Source organism: Papaver somniferum, chromosome 2, assembly GCF_003573695.1.
Source record: "Papaver somniferum cultivar HN1 chromosome 2, ASM357369v1, whole genome shotgun sequence".
Taxonomy (NCBI): Eukaryota; Viridiplantae; Streptophyta; class Magnoliopsida; order Ranunculales; family Papaveraceae; genus Papaver; species Papaver somniferum.
The window spans coordinates 36,134,025-36,157,309 of NC_039359.1; the positions used below are offsets into that span (position 1 = coordinate 36,134,025).

The window sequence follows — 23,285 nt, forward strand, 5'->3', positions numbered from 1 at the left end:
ATAATTTTAGGAAACTATTTTCTAAAATGTGATTGGTCAAATAATATTCGTGGGACCAAAAAATTCTCTTGAAATTCTATTGGTTAAAATTTAGAATGGTGGGGCCAAAATCAACCGGAAGCTCTGGTTAACTACGTCGCTTAAAAAACTCTGTTTTTATATAGAAAATATAGATGACCTTTACTTTTCCTCTGGTGGTCTTTGAAATAAACTTGATAAAACTAGCCATATATATCTTGACCACCATATAAGTACGGCCCATCACAGTCATACCGATTTTCCTTGAGATGGAAACATTATTCAAACCTATCTGTATGGCACCTTGCTGTTAAGTCATTCCGGTTTGTTTCAAGAAAAATAAAAATAATCTTAAGCATAAGATAAGAAGGATTTATAGGTCGTAGTGAAACAAAACAACATCGCACATACCCACCAATAACAACAAGGAAATTCCACATTATTTTTATCTCTTCCCTTAAAGACGTGACAAATAAGCTCCCTTGCTTCCGCTTCCAATCCGCCGAATTTTCTAATGTAGAAGTTACAGTTGGGCCGCTTGGCATAACTTTATTGGTCGAGATATAAAAATTTGAGCTACAGTTTGTTTACGTCAAGTATTTAACCGTCAGTTAGTAACTCCCTTAATAAAAAAGGAAAGTGGAAACCACTTCTATGATAGTATTAATCTAACTAATTTCCTTTTATCGTATTTACACCAAATACTAATTGTACGTTTGTAACACCGTCTAAGGTGGACAATATTTCTGTCAAACCACGATTTTTTTTCCAATATTTTATATCTTTTCTCTACCTATTTAATGCATTGAGACGGGATGGGGTGACACCAAAACAAAAATATATCTCCACCGGTTTTTTTCCTTCCAATATTTGCTTAATTTAATGGAAAAGGAAAACTTAACTTACCGTGCTTAGAATTTTATGGAAGTCCAAACACCATTTGGAAGTCTGAGTACCTAATATACTAAGACTTGAAGACTTCATTGGGATTGTGAAGCCAGACCCAACTATTTTCTCTGCAGTTGCGTGTTCTGACCTTGCTGTTTTCTATCGTGATTGAGTATTATCTTCTCTAAGATTTGCTCGAGATTTAAATAGGCAAGATAAAAAGTAGTCACAAACATCTTTGTCTCATCATTTGTGATTCCACAATATCTTGTTTCGCTACCATACGATTAAGATTATTGTGAGTTAATTGGTAATACTAGGCTGTTCTTCGGGAATATAAGTCAGGTTTATCAATTGGTTCCTGTGCAGTTTGATTTACCAAAAGACGGAACAAAACTCGTAGGTATTTCTGTGGGAGACAGATTTATCTATTCCAATATACTTTTCCATGTGAGACAGATTTGTTTATCAAGTCTGCGACTTTGGGTCATAGCAACTCTTGGTTGTGGGTGAGATCAGCTAAGGGAATCAAGTGCGTAGAATCCGGCTGGGATTCAGAGACGTAAGGAACACAAATGTACCTTGATCAGTGTGAGATTGATTAGGGCTCAACTACATTCCGGTTCGAAGTTAACTTGGAGTAGGCTAGTGTCTGTAGTGGCTTAATACAGTGTGGTGTTCAAATATGGACTAGGTCCCGGGGTTTTTCTGCATTTGTGGTTTCCTCGTTAACAAAATTTCTGGTGTCTGTGTTATTTATTTTCCGCATTATATTTTCTATATAATTGAGATATCACAGGTTGTGCGTAAGTTCAACAATTGTGATTCCAACCTTTGGTTGTTGATTAAATTGATTGACACTTGGATATTGGTTTTTGATACCGTCCAAGTTATTTCTTATATTCAATCGGGCTCGCAAATTCCTATTTGTTTGATTGCAGATTGAATTGAGAAATAAAGATATAACTCTTGGATATACTTTTCTTAAGATTGAGTCTGCCTGTCTAATTGATTCTCTTGAAAGTATATTGGAGTTAGTCCATACAGATACCTAAGCGAAATATTGGGTGTGGTTGTTAGACCCCCGCTTTTTCATCCTTGGCAAATTTTACCTCTTTGCTAGTATTCGGAGTATTTATTCCCTTATAGCCCAATCCCCGTGTATCACGGTGAGTTTACTTTCTCCTAACATAGTGGTTAATTTGTTCGAGCTAATATTGAACTTTTTCAAGTCCCCTTCTAATATCTTGATTTTATCAAGAGCAGCGGCTAAATCAGCCTCAAGGCGTTTTTCTCGAGCGAGAGAAGCACTTTCTCTGTCATGAAAACTTATTTGTTGGGAGTTAATCCTTGCTTCAGTTGCTGCAAGTTTTTCTTCCAACTTATAGAAATCTCTACGAAGATTATCACATTCAAGTGATTTTTTACTTAGGTCATTCTTACGATTTTGTGGGGATTAGGTTTCCCAGTTTTTCTTAGGCAACCTATATGGATTAAACTCAAATACAATTCCGAGAGTTACAACTTAATGAATCTCAATCAGGAATTATATTAAGAGTACATATCTCTTTCTCTCAAAATCAATATGTAAACGGAAACAAGTCCGTGAACCTGATTATGCTTGAGAGTTCTTGGACGATTCCAAAATCAATATCCAAGATCAATCAAGTCGTAGTCGTATCTGTTAGAGCATTGCTCGGTCAAACTCACAAGTGTTGCTATCTCAAGCTTGTTGTCAAATTTAGTTGATCAAAACTATATTTTCATTTCTAGTCTACATTTAGTCAAGTCTCGGATTATGATAGAAGTGTAGTTGAGTACCAGACATCACTGTGTTCTACCGTTTGAAGGCTAAGATCAACCGAAGCTTTTGGAGAGCTTCATCAACAAAAGGTAAGTGAAGACTGAACCACCTATTTCTCAAGTTTTCACCTTTCTATCTATGAGATATTGTCGCACAACTAAATTAGTCATTACATGAATGCATAACATAAATTTCGAGTCAAGTTTATCTTGATAATCGTTCTCGAAATATGCTAAGTTTAAGAACATTTGTTCATACTTGATGAATTTGGTTAAGAACAATTTGTTATTTATGACCTAATTATGATTCAAGATTTAATCATTTAGAAATAGCCTGGAACAACGATATGTGTCGTTAATGTTATTCGGGAATGTTTCAGATCGATTATTAGAGAGATATAGAACTACTGTAAATCTGGATACATGACAATATGGATACTAGTTCACATACTGGAAGAACTGTTATAAGTCCAGAACCGCAGTACATGTACCCAACACACGTACTGGTGTAGTTATAGTTCGACAGCGAAGTTTTGATACGCATGCCCGGTGTGTATACCATAAAAAAATGGTTACAACAGTCCGAAATGGGAGCAACTTTATCATTCAACCTTACCACCAAATCCCGAAATGCTTCCTAGAGAAGAATATTACAACAGCCCTACAAAAAAATAGTTGATGAAATATTAGGCTTTGATTATAAAATCAAGTACAAAACAGGTATGGAAAATGTAGTTGCTGATGCACTTTCCAGAAAACCACAAGACTCATCTAGTAGTGAGGATATACACGTATATTTCTGTTTCAACTAGTAGTGAGAATATCCACATCTAAGCGACCAACTATTTTTTACATAGTGAGGGATTAGCAGCTGCCACACCATGACTACATTTTTCACTTATGACTAAGATTTTTGGGGTACAAGATGAGAGTGAGACTAATACTTATTATCAAACAAGTTGTTCTCAAGGAGATAGCTCACAGAAAAGGTAGTGGGAGAGTAACGAAGAACTTACAGAATACATATTATTTGAAATACCATCCAATTAATTCCTAATGAAAAAAACCCCCTTCTGAATGCTTTCTGCCAATTCTTTCTTTGCCTTCTCCAACTCATTCCTGTTGAACATCATCCATGTTAAAGAATATCAGCTCTTAGTCGCTTTTTTTGGTAACTCTTTGATGAAAACTGTTATTATGTCCAAAAAAGACTATGGCTAAACCTCTTTTCGTTCGAAACATAATCACTTCCAACAGAGATAAGTAAGAAACTAAGAATTAACGGTAACAAACTCTCAATTCAAGTCAGCACTCGACCCTCTTACTAGTTGAAAAGATATTTCCATAATGGCGCAGTCATAGATTGCGGAAGTTTATGGTTACCAAAAACAAAAGTTATGCTGGAGAAACTAAGTTTTCTTTTGCCGCTCGAAACAGAAATAATGACTCACTGTTTGCTTATACTAGTTACATTTTCTATTTTGGTCTCAATGACAAAAACTTTCTGACCAATAATCAATTATGGGGAAGATAAAAAATTTGGCGTCGTCATAATTTATTATTTTGTGGCTAGCTATCGTACAAGGCCTTAATTTGGAAGTCCTAGGAGCATTTTTACAATAGAGACAACATACCTTTCATACTCACTCAGGGGGCCTAGGGGGAAGATCTCCTCGACTCCAGTTCGACCGAGCCGCACCTTTGTTGCAAAGAAAGGTAGCTTCGTCACCTACAATGAGAAAACAATACTTGTGCTACCAGTTTTATGTATAGATGCTTAGCCAAAATGAAATAAGACATGCTACTTTTTGCAGACTGGAAGCGAAAATGAACCTGAGAAGCAACAAAAGAGCATTCCACAACGCCAGCATCTCCTCTCATGCCCCTCAAGCAAGCATCAGCAAACTTGGCAGCAGCATATGCCTGAAAATCCATTTGCACATCATTTTAAATGTCATTTACTTATATTGTCATAGGTCAAAATTAATGCGAGAAAATTTAAAGAAAAAGGAACGCAAACACGGGAAAGATGATCTACTGACCATTGAAAGTGTTGCGGATCCAGCACCTGCTTTTGCCTGCATGAGGATGTAAACAATTTCAACTCAATCTCAATGCATATGAAACTAATAACAAACCAAACAAATGAAGAAGGCCAATTAACTAAATGGCGCCAACAAGGTTCATCAAACTCATACCTTTTGAGCCTCTTCTCGTGTTTAGATGCTAAGGGGATCGACAATAAAAGATAGCAGAATCGGTGGCTAATTCACTATGTTTTCAGAAAAGAGAAACCAGTTAAGCAGGTGAGGGTTTACTGTCTTTCCTGAGGATAAACGATAGAATCAGTTGCTTTGTCTGAGCACCAGCAATCCATATCTAGCTTGTCTTACTTTTACTTCTGTTAGTGGTCAGTCTAACCATGCTATAAAGGTCTTCTTTCTTGGTTCAGTAATTTCTAAGACGTTCTACTCAAGAATCACTTCATACTAAAGTAAAAGAAGTAGAACCAACTCCATGTGTTTCCAATTGTTCAAAATATAATCCTAGATAATTTTACTCTTCGAATCACTTCATACTAAAGTAAAAGAAGTAGAACCAACTCCATGTGTTTCCAATTATTCAAAATATAGTCCTAGATAATTTTACTCTCCAATCTTCAAGATATTGCCTTTCTTTGTGTAGATACCCCATGACCTGAATCTTTTGCAAACTGAAGGTGTTCTACAGAGAATACTATCATTTTCATTGTTGCCTATGTTTAGTGTGACTTCTAATTATTTTTCTTGCTGTCCTACCCAATTTGAATATAAATATTTGGTGATATCATTAACCTCAGCTAGAGTAACGTTGTCAAGCAAAAATAAATAAATGGGACAGACATACAGTGATGGCTTACTTAGCCTCCTGTGAAGAGAATATGCAGTTTGAAGAGCTACATACAACTAAATACAACAACAGTCAGACAGATACAATGGTTTTACCTCAACAACTTCTGTTCTCCCATTTTGAATGCGATCAGTAAGGGCGTTAACCTCTTCTGGAGTGAAAGAACAAGGAGGGTTAACCTGCATGATTTACAGTTAGTTATATATATAGATAGAAAGAGGAGAAACGGAATACAAAATTCAAAATAGGTTAAACCTGTGATAGAAGAGGTAAGATTGTAACTCCTGCATGACCCCCAACGACGGGAACACTAACTTCCCTAGGATCAACCCCTAAAACTTCTGCCTGTAAGAACCCAAAAGACCAAGCATAAGAAAAATCCAACATCAACAACTCTAACAAAAGAAAGCTTCACCAAAAATGAAACTTAAAGTTGCATCATAGCTTCACAAAGCAACTAACTTGTGCAAGTCTGTATCAAAATTTGACAGTTTGTTCCTGACATTCTATAAACACGTGATCTTTACAGTAATCTCACCTAAAAGTTTTGTTTGGTAAAAAAAATAAAAGGTTATCTAATACAAGAACAAATGAGCAAAATAAATTGATTTCCCAGTACAACATACCACAAAAGTGTTAGCCCTAACAACATCAAGAGTTGTGACTCCCAGAAGCCGCTTAGGATCGAAGGTGCCAGCCTTCTTGAAAACCTCAACTGCTACAGGAACAGTCGAATTCAGTGGATTGCAGACCAAGTTCACAATAGCACGAGGACAGCACTTAGCAATGCCTTCAGCTAGCGTCTTAACAATTCCAGCATTCATCTTGAACAAATCATCTCTTGCCATTCCTGGTTTCCTAGGAACACCAGCAGGAATGATTACAAGATCCATCCCTGTTAGTGCATTCTCAAGTTGTGGCTGCCCAAGAAAACCTCGTACCTAAAGTCCAAAGAACTAAATTCATAAGTAAACCTTGATTCCAAATACGACCGACACTAATTTCAGTATAACTACCTTGAATTTCATTAAAACTATGCCAATTACTCACCACAGCACCAGTGTCCATGTGACTAACATCGGCGGTGACACCAGGAGCATTAACAACATCGTAGAGATGGAGAACTGATACCAATGGGTTCATCTTCATCAACATTGCAAGAGGTTGACCTATCCTTCCAGCAGCACCCAAGATAGCAACTTTAAACCTTGGTGCACCACCTTTTGCTCGGCAATCTGCCCGTCCCAAACTAGAACTTCCCTCCATCTTGATAATTTGCACAAAAAGTAAACAACCATAAATCATCATCATATATAAGAATTTAGCATACCCATAACCGACAGAATTACACGAAACCAAATCAAGAAAGTTATGCAAATTTGTGAATACCAAAGAAAAACCAGATAAATTCAGCTACTAGACTTTAAGAGCAGAGAATTGACACTTGGAGATTAGAAGGGTGAAGATGAGCTGCAATTCTTGCAATTCTTTGATTAGCGTCTGAACTAGGTTGCATCTTTGCGTGTTATACAATCTACTGATCAGAAACTTATAGAGAGATGCACAAGTATGGGAATTGAGTTTGAGGTAACAAAGAGATCTGAGGAGAGATAGAGTGTGTGATGTGTGGAAGCAGAAATTCATGATCCTTATCCTTTCCTTCTGTTCTCGAGTTTATTTTCGTTGCTCTCAAATTTCGAACTTTTATTTTTCCTCTTGAAGTTTCCACCGTTACAGTTTATTAAACAATCCCATTAAGTTTCAGATAGTAAAGTTTTAATAAATTCTGTTAATGAGCAAACATTTTATGTTCATCGGAGAAATCAAGGTCTAATCCTTGATATTAGAGTTCTAAGTAAAGTTGAGCACTGGGTATCAGTCTGTTAAAGAGCGTAAACAATGGTGTGTAAAGATTACTAGGTCGGAGTAAGATGGTTCAACTTCAACCAGTGGGTTCGTTCAATCGGGTTACTAGGTCAAATATATATAAGGCACCTAGGGATGCCTATCCCCCTACGGGGGGAAATGGGTAAATTTGTCCATTTGCCCACCCCGCTGGAGTTGCTCTAAGTAGAGTAGTGTGAATGTAGTTCTTCGAAATTTGGAATGGCAAGTGAAGAAGTAGGGACAACAACAGAGTGGCTAAACCTAATTTAAACTCTAGTGTGTGGATAGGAATCCAACCAATTTTCTCTTCAATTGTTGTTGTGCCTGGTCAGTTCTAGAGAGAGAGAGGAAGAAATGGGTGAAGAGGAAGAGATTAGAGTAGAAGAAAAGATAGACAACAATTTGAACAATGCCAAGGGTTTTCTGTGGAAGTTACCTGTCTTCAAGACCAAAGAGTTAGGGAAGCTTGGCCCTGCATTTGGTCTTGGTGTTGGCTGTGGTGTAGGTTTTGGTGTTGGATTCCTTGGAGGTATATCAAATTCTCTATCTCTCTCATTTAATTTTCACAAACCCTTATCTTATTATAGTGCATCTCCTCTAAGATTGTGGACTTTGAGTTATGTGTGGGGGTGTCTTTGATTTGATACTTGTTTGTCTTCTGGCTTTGTTTACTCCACAATGTAAATTTGTAATTTTACAGTATAGAGTTTGCCCAAACAGTTTCAGTTCCTCGTTTCTCCACATTTTACTTCAATGGGTTTGCTAAGCCACGTTTTTTAGTATTATCTCAAGAAAACAGTAACTGATTTTTATCACAGACAACTAGTGCAAAATTCAGTTAAGTTTCCATATTAAAGGGGTACAGAGCTGGGTTGCACCGTTACCTGAAGGGAGAGGCCGTACCCTTATCGATACGATACTGCTTCATCTCATTAGTCTAAACTTTTTGCTAACAACATAGGTCAATCTAGCTATATACAGCCTAAACAGTTTATTGCAGATTTTCTTTTTGAATTTTTGCTCATAAGAATCTTAGTAGCACAATATATGATGAATGAAATCATATTTTTGGGATTAACATTGAATTTATGTTCTCTAGTACACTACCGATTACTATAAAGTTACGATTGAAAAATTATGTATATGTCGTATCAGCTGGTATCCGTATCGGCCATTTTCGGAAATGCCCTATCGTACTCCCGATACGTATCGGTACGGATACCCGTACCAGTATTTGTGCAACTCAGATACAGAGAGATAGAGGCCAAGCTGCAGAAACACGCATTTCCTCACCAAGCAATGGCCAGATAGAGTGTTTAAGTATCCTCCAAAGACTTGACATCTTTATATTCGGTACCTATAGATCTTGAGATCGATGCGTCCTTATCGAAATGAACCATCATGTAAAATTATCAAACTCATATCGCAGCTTTTCCAAGCTGACATATATGACACATTTGGAATTTTCTTCCTTGTAAAAGCATGTACTCGTGAAAAGAAACATGCAAAAGATCTCCTTCTCTTATGTTTTTCAGTTTTTTGTGGCACTCTAGTTTTTTGTTTTGTTTTGTTTTGGGGATGTTATGTCTAGTGATTCGACTGTGTTATTGTAGATATAAAGTTGTGGGTCTACATGCTATATGTGTCCTACTAACCGTGTGCTCTGTGCTTCAAATGCCAGAATCCTGGTTCTATTAAAATTTAAAGGATTAAGAAGCTTGTCAAACAACTGTTGTACATTGCACTCTCTTTGTTTTGAAACACATCTGTTGAAAGTTCAAAAGAATCTTAGGTAATCTGATTGTTATGTGAAGGAGAGCTGGAGAGATGAGTATAAACTCTTAAGGCAGTTTTACCATTGTGAGTTCAGGTTTATTTTGTGTTTTCTCTTGGAATCAGATAACGGTGATGATAAAACAAAGGAAATGAAACATCATGTTATAGCCAACAAAGATTACTTGCTCTTTGCTACTTAAAATTTTGGGGCTTACTTTCTGGATAAAGATGGGTCATCTCAAATTTCTTCGTCCAATATTAGTCTTTATACTGAGAATTCTTTATTCCTTTTTTAACTTTTTAAAATATTTTATGTGTACTGGGTTCATCTAGTAACAGCTTAGATGGACCTCGTGTTGAATACAATTAGAAAACAAAGTTTCCCTGGCCCCTAACCTCTTACTTTTAATATGCTGTCTACATGGGATAAATTTGTGCCAAGCATTCTGAGATTCTATTGGAGTTGGTGCATATTCTCATCTATTCATTCTATCAAGATAAATTACTGGATACTATAGAGTCTGAGCAAGAGCAATGTAATGAAGGGTTCCTGGAGTTCGATACTTAAGCATGCATCTGTATTACGTAATATGTGTTATTTATCCTCATCCCGTACTGCCCCTGTTTAGGTCAATGTCAAACCAAAAATGGGAAAGCTTTGTTATTTCAAGTGACTTTCTGCAAGCAATACTTATTTTCTCTTAATTAGTAATTTCAGTAACCATTATTTCCTCTGTTGTCCTTCTATCTTAAACAGTTAACATATGCAGGGTTTGGTTGGACTATTAACTCAGTAGCTTATTCATCATGATAGTTGATGGCGATGAACATGTTGCTGTTTTTGTTTTGCACTGGCTTCCGCACTTAATTATCAAGCCTAAGTCGTGCTGGCCAATTAGATAGGTTGTATTCAAAGCATAAAAGAGGTGGAAAGGAGACTTGACCCCGTATTTCTTATCATTCTGGCTGAAAGGAAATGAGTTTTCATTTCTACCACTCAGGTTTAGGGATAGGTCCTGGACTTTCTTCTAAATTGCAGCTAGGAGTTGGTTTTGGTGCTGGATGTGGAGTTGGAATAGGCTTTGGTTACGGCATGGGAAAAGGAGTTGCACAGGATGACAGTGGGCGACATGCTAATCTTGGGAGACTTTCTCTGGAGAACGGAAAACTTCCTTTTCGGTAAGCACATCTAATGATCATTTGTTTCTATTACAACTTGTCTTTCTACTTCTAAATAATAAGCAAACAGATATGAACCGTCAGCACTGTACATTTAGTTCAGAGATAAGATTAATTTCCAGAAACTATAATTCAACCTGAACATCTGTTTTTGAAAGAACTTCAGACATGTTTGCATATAATGGTGGAACTGGGAAGTTTCCTCTGAAACAATATAGCTGCTGCTTATTAGTTTGTGTTTGCTTGAATTAAGGTGTTTTTTATTCAAAGGAAACATGAAATTGACAATTTTCCATGATGTGGATGATAATGAATCTGCAGTGCATGTGTTATTCACATGTTCTGTATGCCGTTGTATGTGGCTTGGTCTGTCTCTATATATACACTAATACAACCAGGTCTTAATGCTGATATGAAATAGCCTTCGAAGCATTGACATTCAGCTAGCCTAGTCTCTTCTCCTATTCCCTCTAAATTGGCCCAACCTGCTGGCTCATTTGGAAACTCAGATGCTAGGTGGTTATTCTACAAAAGCAGATACATCTTTCTAGCAGTTCTATTGCAGTCAGAAGATGGATAACTACTCATATTCTGCACCCAAATGTGGGTCATAAAGTGACATATTAGTTTGACTACTTCATATTTTTTAATATTTTTTGTTATCTGTCGGACAAAATTATGATGATAAATTGCTAGTAAGTTTCGAACTCAGGCTGCTGATACTAACAGCCAACAACTTACTCTACTAGTGAGACATGTGCTAGATGCTTCTCAGAAAGATTATGCAGCATATGAAATAGGCCTAATCCTTTATTCTTCATCAGGTACACTGCTGATTAGCTGCAAGGGGCACGGTGGCTTAGAATTTGATAGGGATGCAACTGACTTCTAGGAAGCAGGGTCATGAGAAGATGATGTTTTTATAGCAAAAATGATAAAGACTTCTTAATATCCTTTTCAGTCTATTAAGCTGGAGAGGTGAAAAATCCCTCCTTTTTTGTAAGGACATGTTATTGTCCATCTTCTTTATGTTTTTCAATAAATATGAACCTTCGGGCAGATGTTATTGCTGCCTTCAGTCATAGACATCGTCAATGTAATTTCTGGATAGGCATCCCTGATTTTCTTGGATCATTTGGATGTGCAAGACTCAATTTCTTTCATTTGTGAGGTTAATGAAGTTCCTTCTTCCAACAATAAAGAAGAAGTTACTCGAATCTTCAAATTTGAGTATGTAAATACGGTGTATTAAATAATCAAACTGACATTGAAACGATGTGCACCCAAAGGGGCATGCATGTAGTATCTTGTTGAGAATGAGAGACCCAACTTTTGTGATCAAGTTTTTCACCACACCAATCTCTAGTTCACCGCGTTGACTTTGGTGAAGCTTCGGAAAAAAAAATGGGTGGATTGTTTGTGGAAGATCGAGTTCAACTTTGAAGACGGAAGATCTCCACCAACTTGCTCTTATGATACTTCACTAACATAGGCCCATTAGATGATTAGTGGGCAAACATACTAAGTCCAATTTAAAGACGAAATGTCTTAAAACTTGCGTAGTTCTGTAGGTTCGCTTTTAACCGAACGGCCAAGTTCCTCAAACATTTGGTAGTTGTGCTCGAGTCGTGAGTTTTTTTTCCCCCTACTCGTGAGTTGTTTTCCCCCCTACTTGGTGCCCTAAACCTGCCCCTAAAACCTATTCCCCATAAGCAAAAATATTGGTTCATTAGGCATATTCCTTCCTATACACAAGGTTAAAAAAACCTGTTTGACATACCAGGTGGCAAGGTAAACGAGTTACGCCATTTTGGGAAATCCACTGAACGACAGAGTTTTCAGCGAACAAAATAGATAATATCATCAACACTAACATGAATATCACTCGATATTAACTATATCGCCAACGTTCGAATTAATATCGCCAGCGGTCAACTTTCTAACGCCTATAAATATCGAACCGTCTCTTATTCCCATTCACACCTTCCACCCCCTTCTCATTTATTCTCTTCTGTTCTCTTCTCTAGTTTAACAGAATTTTCTTTAATGTTACATCCTAAACAAATATGAGTGAGAAAAGAAAAAGAAACAGAAAAGTCAAAGGATCTACTAGTATCCCGGCCAGTGGATTAAGTTATGTTGTGGATAAAGAATATGGGTTTCAAAATGTTAGAAAATTAGTCGGTGATGGTGCACTCCCTATGCACATATCTGGCTAAGGGTGCACAGGAACCGACCTGGACCGAGGAACCGTCCCGGAACCGGCGGAACCGAGCCGATATTTGTCCCGAACCGAGGAACGGGGTACAAGTACCGGTCCATAAAATAGGAACCGAGGCTGATGAGGTACAGGTACACGGTCCTGTATAAGTCCCGGACCGTCCGGACCGAAAGAATCGACCATTCGTAGCCGTTAGATTTAGGGGTACTGAACAAATACAGCCGTTAGATTGGGGGGGGGGGGGGGGGGGGGGTATATATACTACCTTAACGATAGGGTTTCTCATTTTCGTTTTTCTTTTCCTTCTTCGTCTTCGACTCTTCTGGTCTTCCCTCTGAGAGACTGATATAGTTCTTGAGTCTCTGATTCTCTGAAGTCTGAAAGTGAACTCCATTAATCAGTGAACACGGAACACCGAACAAGAACAACACCTCTCGATCCAGAAGAAAAATTCAGTGATTTCAATGATTTGATTAATTTTGTTGTTTGATGAAGAACAAAAGAGTTAGGGTTGAACTGAAGTTCTGAAGTTGTTTTGGTGAAGAATCAGAGAAAGGTAATTTTTTGGGTTCCCGTAGTTTGAATTTATTTTGAGTAAAACTGAATAAAAACTGACGAATCTTATATGGGTTTGTTGTATTGAAGTTGAATCGGTTATATGGAGATTTAATTTGTGCTTAATTATGAGATTGAGAAATAGGGTTCATCATGTTCTTCCGTAATTTAGAAATTAGGGTTCGTGGATTTTAATTGAGTTATCTGTGATTTGAATTCAAGGAGGAATTAGGGTTTAGCTGAGAACTGATGCTAGTTAGAATTGGAAGACATGAAGATGGAGTTTCTGAAATAGTTATGTTGATCTTTGGTAGTTTATTGCAATGATTTGATTAATTTTTTTAATTAATTTTGTTGTTTCTGAATTTGATAATGGCAAAGATAATCAAGTATTATTTATGCTAAGAGAATTTATTTATGCTTTATTCTTTATGAGGAACTGTCATGATTAATTTACATGTATCTGGTTTTTGAAAGTTTTGAATAGAGTGTATCTTCTAACCTTTTGAACTTTTTGATTGGTCCATTTGATTTTAGGCAAAGGGATCGAAGAAACATTTGAAGAGGCTTAACGCCCCTAAGCATTGGAGGCTTGATAAATTGGGTGGTGCTTTTATAAGTATAGAAATTTCATTTTACTTGAATTTATCATATGTTTACATGATGCTCCAGGTGACTGATAGAGTAGTTTGTTGTTTAATACTAGATTTTAATGGGTATTTTGGAGAGGCGTTGCTCTGCTCTAGCTAAACTTACTTGCCATAAATTCAGTAGGCAAGCTGCTAATGTACACTTTTTTCATGATCATTAGATAAGCCATCTTAAGCAATATGGAGGTTATCATTGGTTGTGGCATCGGCTGCTCAGTTTACACTAGCAATATGGAGTTCCTGCCTTAAGTCATACTTATAATTTAGCTTGTGATAAATATTTGCCTTCCATGAAATCTGAGTCATGCTTTTCTCCTGCTCCTGCCTTGGCTATACTTTAAAATCCCATTATATTGATCATACTTTAACTACTGATTCCTATTGATTTATTTTTATTCTTTGTTGTATTGCAGAGGCTAATATATGGATGCAACACAAAGGTTTCAGCATAGATATTTCTCGCAGTTTTTTCTTTGTTCACCTGTTCTGTCTGGGTATTGATTTTTTTGGTCTTAGGTTTTTTCAGGTGAGGGCTTATCCCTGCTGTTTGGTTGGGTACTGAACTGAGGGTTCAAATCCTATTGTGTTTGGTAAATCCTAGCCCGTTATCTACTTTTTATCATTCATCTATAATGGTTAAAAGTTGAAAATAATTTAAATAAATAATGTTTTTTGTTTAGAATAATGTCCAGTTCTGCTTAGAACTTATGCAATTATGCTTAGAACAATGTCCAGTTCTTATTTTTTATAACAGAGCTCAATGCTTAGCCATATGTCCAAGTAGATAATATGTTTTTTTATAACAGTACATATTTTTTATAACAGTTCTTATTTTTTCAGTTTCATTTCAGTTCTTATTTCATTTCTTATTTCATTTCAGTTTCATTTCAGTTCTTGTTTTTGCAGCGTTACTTGGTCCTATCAACAATGATGACACCACAAGTGCTGCTGACATGGATTAGAAGATCAAGATTCAAGACTACTGCAGCACTAGCTGCACTGCTAGTTGTTTTTTTTTCCAGATTTTCTCATTTTCAAGACTTAGTGTGGCTACTGCTACTGTTTTTTCCATATTTTCAAGACATTGTTTGTTTGGTTTGTTAGTAATATTGCTACTTATTAGTTGCTGCTTTGAATGAGAATTTGTTATATAGAAAAACAGGTAAAAAACAGGTAAAAAAAAGGCAGAGTGGCAGATAGTTTTTTGCTGAAAAGGTACCGACTGGTACCGGTCCCGTACCGGAACCGACGTACACGGTACCGGTACCGGTCCCAAAAGTTTAGTACCGACCTCTGGGGGTACAGGTACTCGGCCTCGGCAAGAACCGAGCCGAACCGTACCGTGTGCACCCTTATATCTGGCCATCCATAGCGAGTTAATTCAGTCAATTTAAGAGGTGGGTGGTCTCAGTTCCGTGCGGTGTTTGGGTTACTTCCCCCTGCTGTTCAAGAGAGAGTCCGAAGATATCCTTGGCGATATTTATATCATATACAACCAAGAAACCAAAGGACTCAAATAATTCAAGTTATTTTCGGACGATGGTGGAAGACTAAAAACATGTTAGTTTTCAAAGATTTTGAATGCGGTAAGTTAGTTTTTTCTTGTAATCCCTGAGTTCAGAGGATTCAACAGTTGTGTCGAACAAGCCTTAACCTTATCTCTATGCCGTATGAAGCAATCCCTGAGTTCGAAGAAGAACAAGATCAGAGAATGCTACATCTAAGCCTTAAAAGGATTGTGTTATACAACCCTATTTCTAAAAAGTTTATTTGGTATTACGGTGAAATACTAATTCTTCAGTTGCATAGAAGAACAATGATAGTCATCAACCCCTATCCAAGTGAAGAGATTTCTCGAGATGACTGGGAGAAATTGATAAGAAAGGGTCATCATTGGGAAGAAGCTGAAAATTTGATCCAGGAGCCGATGAACATATCTGAATACCTATATTGGTTTAACGTTGTTTTCAAGCCCAATGATGCTATGCAACCGCAAAATTTGGGTCGGATGGATTTCCCAGCTTTAGGTAGGATATCACTTGGTGATGAATTTTTTCCTTCCCAACTTCCACCAGAGACGGGCGACGCATTTGCATATTCTACTCAAATGGGTCCATCGTTGAATATGCCACCATTTTCTTAGGATGTACAGACTCTATCCACCAAAACTGGACATATTGTTACTCATTTAATTGTTTCTAGTGCACTTGAACGGACTTATCCATAGTGGGGGTCAATGCTACACCGGAGCAGTATCAGAGCCAGTTGAACGATTATCATGCTCTACTACAGGGATTTCAGAGATTCCACTTGGATGAGTTGCAAAAAGTGAGGGAAAGCATGATGTTTGACATGAGTTCAGGATTTACCGGTCATGATGGTGCAGGTACAAGTCATGGTGGTAGTAGAGGCATGAGTCCCAGTGGTAGAGGTATGAGTCCTGGTGGATCAAGTCAGCGAAGTCGTGGGAGTGAAAGAAGAAGTTTGAGAATTCGTTCTATGCTGGACGTACCAGAAAGTTCTACTCCAAATGAAGTATTAGATACTCGGGTAGTACGTGCAGGTGATGCAGACATTGACATGGATACAACTCCTGGATGTTTGTCTAACCAATTGTCAACATCCACTATGACTCTTAGTGGTGGTGTGATATTGAAAACATTAAGCAATCGAATCTGTATACCCCAATTGCCTCAACTGCATCAGCATTTCAACCATTTCATCAAGTACCAGCATTTCAACCTCACGCATTTCAAGATTTGTATCATGCCCCCCTGCGCCAGAGTGAGCCCATTACTTATCAAGGTTATGATGATTGTGAAGGGACTCTACCACCAAATCAGTCTCAAACCGGCTTGATAACTGATATATTTAACAACACTCTTGATCTAGAAAATGGGTACAATTGGATCTTTAGTCAGGGAGAAAATTGTCAGGGAAATGAATAGTTTATGAGTAGTTTATGGTCGTAATTTAGTTTAAATATTTCTAATGCAATCTTTTTGTTTTAATTAATAAAAACTATCTTTTAGATTAATGTTCAAATCAAAACTAGTTTTACGTTCCATTAAAAATTAACCTTAATTGCATAACACAATACTTAATGAAAATTGAATCCCTTCACGTGAACCCTTGTAAGGTTCATGACTAAACCATCCTCTGTTGTCTTCAGCAAAACTGGTATGAGCTCTAGTTTTTAGTTCTTCAGTTGGCAACTCAGAATGATCCCCTTTTATCATCCACATAACTTTCTCATACTTTCTCACATTGTTATTGATGAAACAATAACGAATTTGAATACACTCATTTGTTCTTCTTGAATTTACATGACTTAACGTCATAAACATTTGAAACACAGTGTCCCATAAGTTCAAAGTCTCTAAATTGAAATCTCTATCGCTTGCAACTGAAATCCAACATCGAATTAAAGAAACATCTTCTTCTTGAGTGAAGGGAGCAGTATCCACTTCGGTCATGCGACTACTAGACATGTTGAAATGAATTTGAGGTCGAGATGGTGTGAGTTGAAATGAGTTTGAAGTTGGGTATTTATTGGGGAGGAGGTTATAGCCGTTGGATGAGAAACTGATGAGCGATGATCAGCCTAGCGAGCCGCAACATGACTATCGCTGGAATGAACAACGAGCGATATTATGACTATATAGCGATGGACACTCTATCGAGAGACTTCGTCGTGTATGTCTAAGTGCTATTTCTGGCACTTAGGTAGATGTGTTTGCACATTGGCATATCCATAGTGGGTGCTAAAGTGGCAATATCAGTTGTTTGACATGTGCATAGGAATAGGCCTTACCGCCTAAGGATTCACCACTCCCAAATGGATTTAGATGTGAGCAACGTCGTCATCAGAGAAAAAAAAAAAAAGAGGGAAAAGAATGGAGATGTCAAAGAAAATAATACCGTACAATAGTTACTTCTATTTTTTCCACATCCCAGCTAATTTAGAATCACCAGCTGAAGTATTTTGTGATGTAACGACTTGAACCAAACAATATTCCATTGTATAGTGAAATAGACAGTCTTCTTCCATTAAAAGGAAGGGGATAAACATCCGGCTTGCCAACCACCAATTTTTACGTGAGCCTACCCAAATCTCACTACTGATTTTGTGATGCCCTCCTTGCTTTGTCCGTAGGCCTACCGACTAAGACAGTGCATGTGAGAATCAAGACAGAGATATGGGACGACGACTAGTATATCATATCATGTTTGAGGGCTTTTGAAATGGTACTCGGGGTTATGTTTGACTAAGTCGGTACTTCAAGGTGATCCCACCAAATGCAACCACAACAACAACATGATCTTTCACTAAAATCTCTCTTTTTTCTGCATACAAAGAATCGTCGACTGTATTGACTTAGACTTACTTTTATCGACACCTTTCTTTTTGCTAGTGCACTGATCAAATAGGAGAAAGCAGAATAGAAATATGTATCCGAAGCTGAAAAGCAAGCTTCTTTTTTCCTTTTTATTGAATGAAAAGCCAGTAGAAGAGCATGGGATTCACCAGTACCGTTCGTGTACATATTTAATAACAATGCATGGCCATAGATTTTTAAGAAAGTTCGCCAATGATAATGTTTTCATCTGTCTTTGTATTAGTGGGTTAATCTTTATACTTTGAATCTTTGACTCAAATAGTTAAATCATTTTATAAATCCTCCAAAAGAAACACAAAAATAATATTGATAATGATAACCCCATTAAGTAATCAGCTGTACCGTGTGGAACCAAACTTTGTTCCTCTTTGTGAATCGAATCCATACGGATAAATGAAAATGTTGCATCATCTGACTCTCTACTCACGTACTATGTATCCAAACCTAATCCTTCATTCATTCATCCTTTTAATTTCATCATCAATATTAACTTTCCTCCACGTCCAAGTAAATGTTTCCATGAATTGATGATGAAAATTGGAAAATTAAGTAGGTTTACAAAAATATTTGTAAGGGAAGTTAATTCCATTTAGCTTCATGAGGTTGGCATTTACATTTTTTTGATAAATGTGGTATCGTAAACTCGAAATGGATTAATGATTAATTGTTAGCAGTCATAAATATACAAATTTAATGAAATCAGGGCAGTAGACATTTATATTTGGTTAAAAGAATTTTTATGGTGTAGTACAATAAAAAAGACATTTATTTACCGTATCCCCTTAGAGCAGTTATTCTCTTTGCCAATTAATTGGAAGTTATGACAACGGCCGTGCTCAAAAGACACTTCCTTGTAAATCAAAACTAATTTTAATATCTTAAACCCATATCATATGTAATCAGTCCACTAATTAGACAACGACTCAAAACGGAATTCCTCTCCTGATTGAATCATCATGGCAAATTTTGGTTGCCGTGAGAATTACTTGGAAGGACCAGTAGGACGCGAGATAAATACATCTGGTACTGGTAGATTTTATCAAAGGGGACCCGTATTAAAAGCTCGTGGCACACCGTACCCATTGGTCAGCGGTTCTGCTTAACAACCCGTGGGAGTTGTGAATCCTGTGAGTTTGTCCTTTGTACGTCGGCTACTAGCTAGCAATCTTTTCTCCTTTTGTGGTTATCTGAGTATGTGCGTGTTGTACAACATCTGTTATGAATGCAGGCAGGCATTCCAGAAATCAGAATAGTACGTACAGACGAAAAGGTGAAAATTATTAAGACAATGTTCCCCGAAATGTTGCCTACTTGCAGATTTTTGGGTAAATATAGGCTCTGATTTGGAAGGCCGGTTCCTATGCACTGTCAAATGATATAGTTTTGCACCCATTAGCACATTTTATCATTGAGGTTCTATATTTCTAGATTGCTATCCCATATATGTTTTTTTATTTGGAAATTTTGTTGTGTGATGTACTGGGAGACCTAATTCTATCTAACAATGTAGTTTAAAGCTGTGTTTGTCTTTAAACGTAATCATTAATTCCTTCCGACGGAAACGTGTCTTATAAAAGCGTTTACAGTGAAACATAATTGTAAATACCGTGCATGTTAAGAGTTATTTTGTCAAGTCAAGTTGGTCTAGTCAAGTCAGTTAGACTTGAATATCTAGTCAATGATTGTAATAATTGGTCAGTCAAGTGCTGCAATTATTGGCTATTAAAAGTCTGTAATAATTGGGTATTTATACTGTCTGAACAATATTCTTCCTTGTATCTTATGATTCAATCAATACAAGTTTTTTTCTTAATCTTTATACATCTGATATTTTTCATGGTATCAGTTAGGTAAAGATCCAAAATCCTAAAAAAATTCAGCTCAATATCTTTTTACAATAATCTTTACAGCTGCCTTTTAGATCTAAATCTTAAATTTAGATTCACATATCAGAAACAATTTTTCAATCAATTTTTTTTATCAAGATCTTCTGAGTGTTGACTCTGATGATTACTTGTTGTGTATACAATTTTATGGTTCGACGAAGCAAACTAACTAATCCTATTATCAACGAAATTAGTACAATAATTTTAGGTTTGTAGTTAGTTGTTTAAAAACTACTTTTACATCTTCTATTTTTGGGGATGTTCTTGGTTTGACTACAACAAGAGAAATATGGGAAGTTCTTGAATCCTGCTTTAAGACTCAGTATAAGGCACGCAAGAATATGTTGAGAGCACAAATGTTCGGAATCAGAAAAGGGAATTTGAGTGTACTAGTGTATTTACAGAAGATTAAAACAATTGTTTATTCCTTAACTGTTATAGGTGAAAAAGTTAATGAATCTGACTTGATAATGCGGTTTGGGAAGGGAGTATGACAATTTTTTGTCTCAATTCAAAACAGAGATACTCCATATACATTTGGAGAATTGAAGGCTAGATTGATTACTCATGAAGAGTGGTTATCTGATCAAGAAAGAGATACTATGACAACATTAAATTCACATAACAATTCTGGTCTTTATGCAAGAAATGGTGCTTCTAGTTCAGGCAATGGTTATCAACCAAGTTATAATGGTAATAAGAAGAAGAATGGAACACAATATCCTTATGGTAGAGGCAATGGACATAAAAATGTACAGAATGGCAGTAGTTCTTATGGTTCACAAAGTACCAATGATGCAAGGAATGGTTATACATCCAATGATGATTCCAGAAGATTTGATTTATCTCAAGTTGACTGTCAAATATGCAGAAAGAAGGGTCATTATGCCAGCAGGTGTCACTTTAGATCCTATCCTCCTTCCAGTTCTAGTTTTCTTGGAATTTCTGAGTCTCCACGGTCAGAGAATAGAGCTTCTACTTCTTCTGCTCCTGAAGCTTTCACTAGCCAACATACAAATTCAGTTCACATTAATGATGATCCCTCAAGTTCTCCATTGTGGTTATCAGATTCTGGAGCATCAGCTCATATGACCGGAGATTCATCATTATTACAGAATCCTTCTAATTGCAAAGGCAAGGATGCAGTCAGGATTGGTAATGGTAAGTCCTTATCCATTGCTTTAACTGGAAATTCTAATTTACATACTCAACATACTAACTTTAAGTTGGAGAATATTCTTCATGTGCCTGATATGAAACACAATTTATTGTTAGTAGGTCAATTTACTTCTGATAACAAGTGTTACTTTAGACTAGATCCTCGTGTTATGAAATTAGAAACTTGTCCACTGATTCACTTTCGGCAAAGGGTAAAATAGTTAATAATCTCTATCATATTTCTTCCTCAGATTTACATCATGCTTTGTCTGCTATTCATGCTTCTCCTGAAATTTCGCACAGTAGATTAGGTCATCCTTCTACTAAAGTTTTAAATCAACTTCATTCTGCTAAGCATATTGTTGTTAATTCTTCAAAGTCACCTCATTCTTTGTGTCATTCTTGTCAAATTGCTAAAAGCAAAAGATTGCCTTTCCAATTATCTCCATCTCATGCTCTTACTCCTTTATCTTTAATTCACTGTGATGAATGGGGTCCATCTCCAATTTGTTCTTTGCAAGGTTATAAATACTACATATTTTTCATAGATGATTTCAGTAGGTTTCACTGGATTTATCCAATGGAACTGAAAACTGATGTTTTAAAATGCTTTATTCATTTGAAAATTTTAACTGAAAATTTATTTTCAACAAAAATACAATCTTTTCAAATAGATGGTGCTAGTGAACTTATTAAAGGCACTTTAAGAGCTTATCTTACTTCAAATGGTATTAATTTGAGAATCTCTTGTCCCAAAACACCTGAACAAAATGGCATTGCTGAGAGGAAGCATAGGCACATAACTGAAATGGGAAATACCTTGCTTTTCAATGCATTTTGTTCTGAATATTTTTGGTATGATGCTTTCTTAACTGCTACTTATCTTATTAACAGAACACCAACTCCTATTCTTTAGAATAAATCTCCATTTGAAGTTCTTCATAATACTTTACCTGATTATAGTTTTCTGAGGGTCTTTGGCGTTGTTTGCTATCCCGTTTTTTGGTCATTCAAGACCATATAAACTATTTCCAAAATCTGTGAGATGTATTTTTATAGGATATAGTCCTTTGCATAAAGGATATAAATGTTATGATCTTGTGTCAAGAAAAGTTCATATTTCCAGAAATGTTGTATTTTCGGAACATGAATTCTTTAACTCTAAAGAGTCTATTAATTCTATTCCTTCTTCATCTCCTCCTTCTGTTAATACTGATTCTTCTTTATCCCTTACCATTACTGAATTACCTTATGATTCTCCATCTACTGTTTCTTCTAGTCCAATTGTGACAAGATCTATGAGAGGTATTGTCAAACCAAAAGTTTTTCAAGATCATGTTATGCATTGTTCTGTAAAACATCTTGTTCCTGTTGTTTTTTCTTCTTTGTTAGTTATTCCACCTGAGCCAAAAACCTTTAAGAGTGCAATGAAAAATCCTAAGTGGCAAGTCTCAATGAAAGAAGAGCATAAAGCATTAAAAGATAATGATACTTGGGAATTAGTTAAGCCTGAACCTCATATGAACATTTTGAGATGTAAATAGGTGTATCGAATAAAACTCAAAGCAGATGATAAAGTGGATAGATTTAAATCAAGACTAGTTGCATTAGGATATAATCAACAATATGGTGTTGATTATAGTGAAACATTCATTCCTGTAGTAAAATCAACTACTAAAAAGGCGAGGGTACCCAAATATACCTCAAGCTAAAAAATTTCCTACTTATAAGTCCTTTCTCCGAAAGTGATTGTCTATGGACTGAGTCAAGACAATACAACTAATTGGTTCACACTTCGTGTGATCGTCTATGGATACGAGATCAAGAGAATACAACAACGAAGTATGTTTACTTGATAAAAAGGTTCGGACTTAACCAAACACAATAGGATTGCTTATCAAGTAAATAGGAATTAACGTTTGTGTAATTTACCTTAATTATAATAAAACAATTATAATGCGGAAAATAAAAGTAA

The 23,285-nt window shown here is 36.4% G+C and overlaps 2 protein-coding genes across 5 annotated transcripts; one reads left to right on the plus strand and one right to left on the minus strand.

Annotated features, from left to right (window-relative positions):
• Positions 1–3,070: 3,070 nt before the first annotated feature.
• Positions 3,071–8,592, minus strand: LOC113347368 (malate dehydrogenase, glyoxysomal-like). Of its 3 annotated transcripts, none has more exons than XM_026591012.1 (10): positions 7,922–8,592; positions 6,649–6,864; positions 6,225–6,539; positions 5,854–5,943; positions 5,694–5,777; positions 4,752–4,787; positions 4,543–4,632; positions 4,344–4,438; positions 3,726–3,828; positions 3,071–3,370 (listed from the first exon to the last, which is right to left on the minus strand). In XM_026591012.1, the coding sequence occupies exons 2-9, from the start codon at positions 6,862–6,864 to the stop codon at positions 3,756–3,758; spliced, it is 999 nt and encodes a 332-aa protein (XP_026446797.1). In that variant the 5' UTR covers positions 7,922–8,592; the 3' UTR covers positions 3,071–3,370; positions 3,726–3,755. The 3 variants fall into 3 exon arrangements, with proteins under 3 accessions (XP_026446797.1, XP_026446798.1, XP_026446796.1); XM_026591013.1 differs by lacking the exon at positions 7,922–8,592 and adding an exon at positions 7,043–7,286; XM_026591011.1 differs by lacking the exon at positions 7,922–8,592 and adding an exon at positions 6,988–7,272.
• On the plus strand, positions 7,652–11,357 carry LOC113347369 (protein TRIGALACTOSYLDIACYLGLYCEROL 5, chloroplastic-like). Of its 2 annotated transcripts, XM_026591015.1 has the most exons (3): positions 7,652–8,014; positions 10,263–10,440; positions 11,265–11,357. In XM_026591015.1, exons 1-3 carry the CDS (start codon positions 7,840–7,842, stop codon positions 11,278–11,280), a joined length of 369 nt encoding a protein of 122 aa, XP_026446800.1. In that variant the 5' UTR covers positions 7,652–7,839; the 3' UTR covers positions 11,281–11,357. The 2 variants fall into 2 exon arrangements, with proteins under 2 accessions (XP_026446800.1, XP_026446799.1); XM_026591014.1 differs by lacking the exons at positions 10,263–10,440; positions 11,265–11,357 and adding an exon at positions 8,641–9,146.
• Positions 11,358–23,285: the final 11,928 nt, after the last annotated feature.

Excerpts from the sequence above, each read along its gene's own strand:
- LOC113347368 (XM_026591013.1), bottom strand. The coding sequence starts at position 7,114 with ATGCAACCTAGTTCAGACGCTAATCAAAGAATTGCAAGAATTGCAGCT. Across the intron at positions 5,944-6,224 it reads TTAGGGCTAACACTTTTGTG|GCAGAAGTTTTAGGGGTTGA; the intron begins GTATGTTGTACT and ends GGGTTCTTACAG. Across the intron at positions 5,778-5,853 it reads TCTTACCTCTTCTATCACAG|GTTAACCCTCCTTGTTCTTT; the intron begins GTTTAACCTATT and ends TAAATCATGCAG.
- LOC113347369 (XM_026591014.1), top strand. The coding sequence starts at position 7,840 with ATGGGTGAAGAGGAAGAGATTAGAGTAGAAGAAAAGATAGACAACAAT. Across the intron at positions 8,015-8,640 it reads TGGTGTTGGATTCCTTGGAG|CTGGTATCCGTATCGGCCAT; the intron begins GTATATCAAATT and ends ATGTCGTATCAG.